The sequence below is a fragment of the Buceros rhinoceros genome, unplaced genomic scaffold (genome assembly GCF_000710305.1).
Source record: "Buceros rhinoceros silvestris isolate BGI_N320 unplaced genomic scaffold, ASM71030v1 scaffold36664, whole genome shotgun sequence".
NCBI lineage: Eukaryota > Metazoa > Chordata > Aves > Bucerotiformes > Bucerotidae > Buceros > Buceros rhinoceros.
The window spans coordinates 19188-29629 of record NW_010410784.1 but is presented as its reverse complement, the minus strand read 5'-3'; the positions used below and the strand labels follow the sequence as shown (position 1 = coordinate 29629).

Sequence of the window (10442 nt, the reverse complement as noted above, 5' to 3'; positions counted from 1 at the left end):
CTCTTTCCCTTTTCCTCCCTCCCTCTTTCTTCGACCTTTTGGGCTCATGGCTTATGAGGGGATGCTTCCAGGTGCTTCTCCACTGGGTGCTCACCCAGTGTAACTGTACCCTCATCTGATTTTGGGTCAGGTAGGCTTAGTTTACTTCAGGAGCCCCTGGATTATCACCTCCTTCTCTTCCCAGCAGACACCTTGCAGATGGTCCCTGCTGTTGGTATAGGAATGGGCTCATGCATAGCAACAGCAGAAACTTACCTGCAACCCCACCTCATCCACCAGCATCTCTGGCACTGTCACAGCCTGGCATATACCCCTAACACCCTTAATGTTCATGCAGAAGAACCAGTACCCAGCCCCCAGAGCCCCCAGCCAGGCTCCAAGCCCCGCGAGGAACATGTTCATCTTACGTTCAGAGTCTTCTCCTTTGAAGTAGCCAATGAGTTTGATTTCATCGTCAATTTGGTCAAAGGCCTGAAGCTCCAGCTTGTTGTTTATGATCTCCACAGGGTCTTCTAGCAGCTGCCATGACAAATGCATTTGATAACGCAATGGTTTGCAGCACCAACCTATGCCTGGCAGGGTGTGTCACTAGCAGCCTAAGTGGGGAGAAAGAGGTCACCCAATTTCTCTGCTGCTGGAAACCCTACTTAATGCTCTTTGCTTTAATGAGAGGAACTGAGAGATGCAGGTCACCTTCAGAGAGAGCCATTAGTAGCTTCACTGCATAGGTTGAAACATCAAAAGGGAAGCTGAGAGAGGTCTGGGTATCCCAAATGGATAGGGAGGCACCTGCTGTGATGAGAGATAAGGGGTAGCAATTGCTGCTGGCTTTAGCAAGACTAGGAAGTAGGGAGAGTAGTTGAAAGGGGCTGGTATGGGGGCTGTGAGCTTCTGTGAATGATGGATTTTTTTGTTTTGTTTTCAAGTGTTATTTGCTGGAAGAGGTCATTACAAAGAACTTTGTTTTGGAAAACATTAAAACCAGCATGCTAGAGGGTGACCAAAGTGTGTTTTGAAGCAGTGGAAACTTTGGATGCGAATTCTCCTGGCTGATCCTCCTATGCAGAGAGGGTTAACCCCATGCTTTGGCTCCAGACACATCACAGTGTTGACAAGGATTTGGAAGACCTATCTGATACTTCAGGCTGTTGTTTATTCAAACTCATTTCTGTTCTCTTAACTAACAACTGCTGGTGAAACGATTTGGTCCAATTATTTTGTCCAGGAATACTGGTGCAATTTTTTTTTCACTAGAAAAAAAAACGCAGGCAGCTGCTGTACAGCCTGCATAGGAGTAGAGAATCTCTGGGTTTGTTTTCCTTTGAGAGCAGGCTGTAGCCTGATGTGTTTGGTTTTTATTTCCCTGCTTTGCTGGGTATTGTCTGTCCTGAGTGAAACACACATGAACAGAAATCCTTGCTCTCTTCCTTTGTTCACAGAACATGATTTTTCAGAGGCACACCACACAGCCCAGCATGCAAACCCCCTCAAAGTGCTTACACTGCACCCCTTGCGAGCGATGCTCCAGTGAGGCTGTGCCTCTGCTGCGTCCCCATCAGTGTGAGCAGCTCCCTGCTGCCACAGTGACCTGAGCCTGGGAACAAGGAATCCCACCACTTCCAGGGGTACAGCAAAATCCTGCCCTGTCTGTGGTCCTCCTGGGTGGGGCAGATGCTCGTTTCAGTCCCTGAGGCCTCTTGCGTGCATTTTGGTCACAATACCTAACGCACACAGCCACGTACATGGCTGCAGGAGAGCTAAGGTTCTAGGGAGCTGTTTCTCTTCCCCAGCCATGCCCCTTCCCACCAACACTCCTGCACCACAGGTGACCGTTTAGGCAACCTGCCACCCTGGGAAACAAAGCCTGCCAGCTCTGCTGCTCGCCTTATCTCCCTTCTCTGCACTATTGCACGGCTCCTCGGGAAGGGAGCTCATTTCAAAGGAAAGCCAAGCTGCTGCAAAACATTTTCACTACAAAGCGAAGAGCATGTTTTTGGGCTGTTGCCTCCATCTGGAATAGAACGTACAGAAATAGCAGTGCAACACATTGATGAGGGAGTCAGCATCTCCTCTGCACTTAGGCACAAAGGTGAATATGTAGTTGTGCCCATACACAAAATGACCCGAGAGCACTAAGTCCTGGGGCCCTGATCGTGGTGGCACTGCAATTTGATAAGTTCACTGAAGGGGCAGTAGTCCACCATGCCATGCTGTTTGTGTGGTTGTGTCCACAAATGAACAAAAAGATTGCATCATATACCTTTTTCAATGAACTGAGGTCTTTCAAGTTGCTCTGTGAGAATGCTACTTATTGGATTTTTAATTTTTTTTTAAATAACTCTTCTTTTTTAAAAAGAGAAAGAGTAAAAGATTTCGCACATGGCAAAGTGTTTGCACACCAGCTTGCTAACAGACATGGGTAACTAGCAGTTAGTTATGTGGGACTGTTGCTTGCTTCCAATCAAATACTCCATGAACAGGAAAGAGAGCAGAACACCTTTAAGATATAAGTGGTTGGTGGCATATAAAGACACCAGCTTTCCTGGGAAGTCATGGTCAGACAAGTATTTGGGAAGCCGTCAAATGTCTTCTCTACCAGTGAGTAGCAAACAGGGATGGAATTTCGAATACAGATAAGCCTGTGTTTTTTAGCAAAGTGAGTATTTGCAAGATCTTCCGAGAGGCTTTATCTAGCTCTGAGCTTATCTGCTTACATCCAAGAGGAATTCCACCAAGACATCTGTGGCCAGTTCCCCGTCAAATTCAATCAATCGATCATCCTTGAAGACATAGAGACTTCCCTCTTCAATCAAGCCTAAAAGAAGGAGATAGGAAACATGATGTCATCAACACATCACCAAAACCATTTTTACTACAGAGTATCATACTTGTTATTCTACCAACACCTCCTGGGAAAACGCAATTGCCAATTCGCTGTGTTGGTCCAGTTAGAAACAACCTCAACAATCTCCTGAATGATGTTCCAGGGCACAAGGGACAGACCTCAGCCAGAACTTGTTCTAGTTTCTTCCTGAATGTTGAACTTTTCATTCAGGTCATGGTTTGACCTCACCTGGAAAAATTCTGTACCAGGAACTTGTTTTAGCATGGTGATCTATCTTGCAGTAAATAATACTGGGCTCTAACTGACATTCCAAATTTTAACAGCCTGTCACTAGATGGGAAACCTATGGCAGAGATGCTGCAGAGGGCAGGCTGGCAGATTTGAAAGGTAGATCACTGGACTGAGGTCTGAGTGCCACAGCATCTTGGTGGAGGCTCCAAAATTAGCATCACTGAGCTCATGCGATTCATGATGGCACGGTACCATGGGCCAAGGTGGCTAGTAGTCTGTTGCTTCTTGGAGAGGCAGAAGCTCTCAGCTTTGTTTCAGCTTCTACCAGCACACACAGCCTCTAATTTAGGAAAGAAAATTACAGTCTAGTATGCTTAAACAGCCTCTGACCTTAAGCCTACTGGTATATTGGTGTGCTGTTGCATTTACGTGCCATAGGACTTCCATGCCGCCTTGTGGAATAAAATATGAAGGGATCCCCAGCCCCTAAAAGGCAGCTGTTTCCAGAGGTGGGCAATGCAGCAGCCTTTCGCCTTTACAGCAGGTTTCCTCTTCTGCTCTGGGGAGCAAGTCTGAAGGGTTGGCACCTGGCTGCCAAACATTTGCAAGGCTGTGGCTCCCCCATTAGTGCCCGGGGGTCACCCTGCCATGGGGCTGGTGACAGTTGGGGGCTTATGTGATTTCCCTGTAGGTTTTGGTTCTGTGCCTCTGTGTCAGATCTGTCCCTGTGTAGGAAAAGCATGGTGTTACTCCACTGCACCTTTTTACAGTTTCTGCTCAGCAAGCTGTGAGCTTCCACCCTGTCATCGCTATGGCATGAATTGGATTTCTTTTTCACTTGGTTTGTTTTTCTTTTGGCACTCTCAGCCAGCAAGCTTCTTGCCGGAAGGGTCTCTACTCATCCCTCTCATCCTCACCACCCCCCAACTTGATCCTGCCCGTGTTGGGGCGGGCAGGTGATCAGCGTGCAATGGCCACTGTCACCCTCCCCATCCTGGTGATAGGTGATTTGGCTGTCCTCTATGGGGCTGGCTGTTTGGCATCACTCCCACACTCTCTCCAAGCTATTCCAGAGATATCAGACATGGGACTCACCTAACTTTTTGGCAAGTTTGGCATCCTTCTTGGAGTCCACCATCCCGAAGCCAATGCTCCTGGGCTCCAGGACCTGAGCTGCCAGCTGCAGAAGGAACCAGAGAGCCCAGTGTTAATAGCACTAAGACCGCAGGGCAGCATCAGAGCATCGTGTGCTGCTAGTATGGCATGACAGACACAAGTGACCCATATTCCACTTTCGAGCAGCACCAATGGTTGGGATGCATTACATGCTGCCTTCTCGCTGAAAGAGCACTGCCTGGAGGTCACTAGGGTTGGGTTTCTTCCCACTATATTGCAGCACCGAGTTTGCTGGCAATCTTGACATTCAGGGATCGGGAGAAGGCTCCTGACTGAACTGGGGACACCAAAGCAGTGGGCATGGCTGGGAGAAAGACCTGTGCCACAGATATCAAGCACGAGCTGTCTCCTTTCTTGTGGCTTGGTGACATCCTGCAGAGGAGTGTGACATGTGGGCGCTATGGAGGTTTTAACTGTGGAAGTGCTTGGTGTCAGGCAGCAGTGGATGCAAACTAGAGAGGATGCAGGGCACTGCAGCATCATGTTTCCTTCACGCATGTGATGGGGTGGCCAAAACAGGCTCCCAGCAAAATAAGCCGCTTTGCAAAAGCGGCCCCTTCTCCTAAGAAATGCTTTAAGTCATGTCTTCTGTCCAGGCTTCAGTCACCCCCCAGTTCCTGGTCCCCTCTTTTTCCTAAAGAAATGATTCCAATCACAGCCATGCTCATGTTTGTCTCCTTGCAACTTCACAAAACCACTGCCCCCTGTTCTCACCATTTTTGACGAAGGGGCCTCTTGAAGATATCAAGTTCCTGCCTGTCTTGTGAAAGTAGATATGTGAGGAAAGGAGAGACGCTCTGAAAGTGCCTCACGGTGGGAGCGACCCCGGGTGAGACCCTGTGAATTCCAGATGGGCTGCACAGAGATGCAGTGACCCTGGGAAATGAGCCCCCTTACCCACCAGATGACTGACTTAGCTGCACCATAAGCACTCCAGAGACCCTACAAGGCCATAATGATGCTCTGAGACCACCAAGCAGGTGTAAGAGCTCCCTCCTCCTCTCCCTCCCTGCTCCATAAATGCCTCTGGTGCGAATGGTTTTCTTGCTATTCCCCTTCTCAACCTTGCCGGTTGTGGGGGGATGACGGGGATGAGGGTTCAGAGGCCTCTGGGACAGGAATGTCCCTATTAAGTCACAGCTGCTTGTGGTCAGCAGTGAGAGGCTGGAGGGAGGCCGAAGAAAAGTCATGGCCAGTTTGATGGTGGGCTGATTTATAAGGAATACCCTCCCCCAAGACCACTTTTGGCACTATCCCCCAGCCTCAAAGCCAGCTTGAATGTCACCCAGCGGCACTGCCCCCATGGCCGTGTGGCCTCTTGGCTCTTGCACTATAAATAGCCTCTGCCTGTGCCCAGTCGCTGTGAGAGTGAGTGGTTATTAAAGGCATCGGGGTGCAAAAGCCATGAGATAGCCTTCTTGCCTGTGCACTGGGGTGTCATGGGGCTGGCCAGCTCCACATGGTGGCAGTGCTAAGCCCTTCCCCAAAAGCCTGGGGCATGATGGCAGGCACCCTGGCGAGCAGGGCTCAGGACCTTGTGTGGGCAAAGGGAAGCGATGGAAAATGTGGTTGTCTTCACCCTTTCACCAAATATGTCTCCCCAGGCCTGTCCCAAAACCCTCCAGAAGGACATATTCTCCACCAATCACCATCTCTGCAACCTGCAGCTACCTGGCCTGTTGTCTTTAGGGGCAAATGCCACCATGTGAGGCAAAGGGGTTCTTGTGCTATGCAGGAAACAGGAGGTCTCACTGTTCTTTCCTTACTCTCTGCCAGTGCTTGGAAATAAAGGTGAGGCTGCACATTCAGGGCTTGTGCTGACAAGGGATACTGCCCCTAAAGGGGGCAGAGCACTGGTCTGTGTTTGCACATCCACCTGATAAGGTCAGACCAGTCTGGCATCCCATCTCCTGATTCAGGCCACAGCCATCCAACGTTAGAGCACCTGCGAGCAGCTGGTACCCAACAATGCAGGGAGAGATGGACGCCTCTTGTGAGCTTCCTGGACATTTGCAAGTGCGTGGTGGTGAGAAAAGCTGTTTTCTGGTCCTCATTATGGGGATCTGCCTTTACTAGACAAAGCGATGGAGCCTATAAGATCACCAGCTTTCGTGCACATTATCAACATGTCCCTTTTCGTTGACAGTTGTGCAGAACAGCGAGAGTTTCTTTAGAGTCAAGACTTGAGGCTTTGGCTTCACTGTGAGAAAGCCTAAGGGAAGAGAATGCAAGGGAAGAAGGCTGTTCAGTCATGCCCAGTCCAGTTCATACTTGTCTAGCTACTTACTTACATCTATGTCAGTCATGTGCCAGACAGTTTAAGCCCAATAGTGCTTGACTCCTGCACATAGGAGATAGCTAGTGTTTCTTGAGGGTGTTTGAAGAAGGTCAGAAATGTGCAGAAAAGCTGCAACACCTGCTACAGACAAGCGGCTGGGCTTGCGTGGGGATGTTTGCAAGGGAGGAGGCATTGATCAGGAGTGATGTGTGCAGCTCTTTGGAGGGGTGTGGGTGGAGCTGCGTAGTTGTAAGCATGAGAGCTTGCTGGGAAAGAATAAACATGTCAAGAAAACGTGGGTGATGGAATGAAAGCCTCTTTGTGTGAGACTGTGGGAGTGTGCACTTCATTAGAGCTTAGGAGGAAAAAAGGTCACAATTGTGCTGGAACTGTGCCTATGGGTGTGACAGGGCTTGTGTGAGTGTGTCTAGCGAGACTGTCTCTTGGAGGTGTATGTACCATGGGTATGAGTGCTTGGAGATGTTCCTCTGAAGAGGCCCATCCCAAGAGAAGCTGTGAAGCCAAGCCATGATGATGATGACAAGAGAGTGTGTGTGTGTACAGTGTGTGCCTGTGGGGACATTGCTGAGAGCTAAGCAGGCAGCCTGCCTCCTTCCCTGAGACTTTCATGCTAATGAGATAATGAGGTGAGCGGTACAGCCTGGGGTCTTGCACTGCAAAAATCTTTATGCAACAAGAGGCTCTCAGGAGCTCTTTCCACTGTGGCAGTGCCTGGAGGCAGGAGATCTTTGCAGAGCGTCAGTACCTATAGTGGATTTTTCAATGGAAGTTATGCAGGGGCTGGACATTGCTCCTGCCCTTGCTTTCCCTGCTTTCCACTCAGCAGGTGAGTCTGGCCAGCGTTTTGGTGTGGACATATTCCCACATATATATTTGAACCCCATTAGGCAGCAAAATATAGAGTATGCCAGAGGCACAGCAGCTTGGATAGTTGCCCTCTGCTCATTACAGTATCAAGCATTTATATATCCCCTTACAGTATTTTCTGATTCCATAATGCTAGCGGGATTTGAATGCAGATAATGTTTCTAATCTTGACAATCCTCTTGGCCCAGGACCTCGGGACAGAGGCAGCTGTAATGTAAGAACACAGTCCCTCTCCTCCCCCTCCTCCTCCTTCTCCCTTTAATTTCATATTGCTTGAAGTCTTGGCCAGCCAGAGCCTTTGTGTCAGCCTCTACAGTGAGTAATTCAGCTTCAACAGCTGCATGGGGAGATGGAGGGGAGAAACTGCCCTGGAAGAACTGGACTTAACTGGTCATGCAGGGTCTGAGGTATAGCAGAAGCTTTGGCCAGGCAGAGCTGGCTGAGAGCACAGTCAAAGATCCCAGCAGCTTGTAAGCTCAGATCCCATGCACATTTTGCAGCCTTCCTCTCAGGTGCATGAAGCCTTTGCAACACACACTTTCTAGCCACAGGATCATAAGCTGTGTCCTTGTGTGCAGCCTTGAGAAAAGGAGCTGTGAGTTTGGGAACACTCCTCCTTTCTCCCACTTCCCTCAGGCAATAGTCATAGTTGAATTTGGGTAAGTGTGGGAGGGAGTGTGAGAGGTGCCAGCCCAAAGTGACGCTTAAGTACCAAGCAAGCAAGCACCACCTCATCTTGGATGGTGTCAACAGTTACAGGCAATCTGAATTACGGGGATGGAAAGAAACAACCCCTGCCAGAACTTCTCAGCTTCACACCTGCTATACCTATCTGAACCTAGGTGTGATGCTGGGAAGCTTTTGCAAGATTTAAGGAGTTCCACAGGGACATTCTGAAATCGTAGGTTATACAGCAGCAGAAGTGTTACTGGCTGCCTGACCATGCTCATGTTCCTGCTGCAGAAAACACTGCACCAAACCTTGCCTTTGGTGTCAATTTTTCTGCTAAATGGCAGACAAAATCCAGCAGAGAGGGTTACAACTGGGGGTGGGAGCTGTGGGTGTCTCAGCATGGTCATTGTGGAGCGGTATTATGGATTTCTGTCCTGGATTTTCTTCCCACTTCTCTAGCAACTGCCTGGAGCTCCCACAGACAGTAAGGCTCATCTTCCCCAGCTGCTCAAGCTGGGAGGCTGAGTGCTGGGGACGTTTGGGTCTCTGTGAGGGCTGTCATGAGTAAACTTCTCCTAAGCATGGGAAGCTTTCTGTTTCCCTAGCTGGCAGCAGCGGAAGAACAAAACTCAAGCAATGCAAGGAGGAGCACAACAGGAGATGACCCTCAAGCAATCTACGCTTCTCTGTAGAAGTGTACTTCTGTGTGCACCACTGTTTCTTACCTCCTCTCTTCAAAGATGCAGTTTAAGTTGATGGTCAGAACTTTGTTGATGATGATGTTACATCCCAAAATGTTAGGTTTTTATTTTCAGAAACAGCAGGGTCTAGGGTATTACCCCAAAAGCTTTGAATCCTTATGCAGGATTCATGCCTTCATGCTATGGTTGACCTCTCTGTTGTTTGAGCTCATGGGCAGTTTGTTGGAGAGCAGAGGGGGTTATCTCTCCTTCCTAGCACTGTGCTGTCTCCTTTAGCATCCCCTTGCATACTCAACTAGTAATGTTTCGGGTTCTTACATAATTCAGACTGAATTATGGTGAATTACGGACCTCGAAGTGTCATGGTGATCAAAGAGAAGGGACAGAAGCCTGCTGAGCAGCTGCCAGTAGAGAAGCCACCCTTCTGGCAGTGGGGACTGGGGCAAAGCGCATTGGTCACACCTTCCTGCCCTTTTCCACCATCTGAGCTGCCTGCAGAGGCTGTTTATTGTTGAACCTGCCCTCCCAGGGGATCACTGCTCCTTGGACTAAAAGGCAAGTCCCCAAATATGGGACAGCCAAAGGTCACTCCCATGGAGGTGGCTTTCCCAGGTAACGCTCCAAGAAAGCCACCCCCAGACTTCCATTGCTGAACAGTCGCTCAGCCTGGTCAGACATATGATGTGCTCTTTGGCTGCCTCTATAAAGGTTTCACATAGTTATAGATGTATTTTTATCTGCACCGGGCATCCCTAATTTTAGCAAGCTGTAAGCCAAAGCACAGTCTCCCCAGCCTGAGTGAAGTGGGGCCGGTGCTTGTGCCGCTGAGAACCCCCAGGTGAAGGGGCCATCTGCCGCTGCTCCTGGCCAGCACCCACTGGCACTGCATCACAGATGTTTTGCCAACCAAGCCGGGCAGCTTGCATGGCAGGGACAGCCTGAGGCATGCATGCGTACATGCATTCATGCATGTGCTGGGCGAGGTTGTGAGATCTGTGGCAGTGCCTGCGAGCCACCCCGCTAAGCTCCCCTTCATCAGAACAGAGACCAGTGGGTGCTGTCCTTGACAAAAGTGATGCTATCGTTGCCTTGTCTTTCCGGCCTCAGAGAGGCTACTGTGAAACCAAAGGCTGGATGCTGCCATGAAGACCACGCAGGACACAAGCTGGCTCCTTTCAGTAGGTGCTGGAGGAGGGAAGCATGCTTGATATTCAGTCCATTCACCTCCGCAGGTCATTGCCATGTCATTCCTACGCCTACAGCTCCCAGGAACAGATTTTTCAAATTTCTGACAGAGTGGGTGTTAGCCAGTGTCACTGAAAGCCCAAAGAGTCCAGGATGTTGCAGGGGGGAACTGGGAGATCCCAGCCAGGATCCACCGGAAGGATCAATGAGGTGAGGGGGGCCAGGGGAATGGAGAGATTCTTGAGACAAAAAAGGCCTTTTACCCAAGAAGCAAGCATAGAGAAATCAGCACTGAGGAAAGCTTTAAAAATACACAGTCCTCTTTGCTCAGGGTTTGATGTATCAGAACTCTACTAGCTGACAGCAGTCGGTCTCCTGCCAACAACAGACAGGGTTCCCAGAAAAAGGACATATCATGTACAGCAGATGGCCTTCACCAAAGATGTGCCAGAGAGTGAGCAGGAAT

The 10442-nt window shown here is 49.5% G+C and overlaps 1 protein-coding gene across 1 annotated transcript in view; it reads right to left on the bottom strand.

Moving 5' to 3' along the window:
* The window catches only part of LOC104493104 (calsequestrin-2), a 32305-nt gene that overhangs the window by 14737 nt on the left and 7126 nt on the right, over positions 1-10442 (bottom strand). The window contains exons 2-4 of the mRNA XM_010135730.1: positions 4172-4256; positions 2715-2815; positions 408-519 (exon numbers count right to left, since the gene is read on the bottom strand). Coding sequence (XP_010134032.1) covers positions 408-519; positions 2715-2815; positions 4172-4256 — 298 coding nt within the window. The remainder of the gene's footprint in view (positions 1-407; positions 520-2714; positions 2816-4171; positions 4257-10442) is intronic.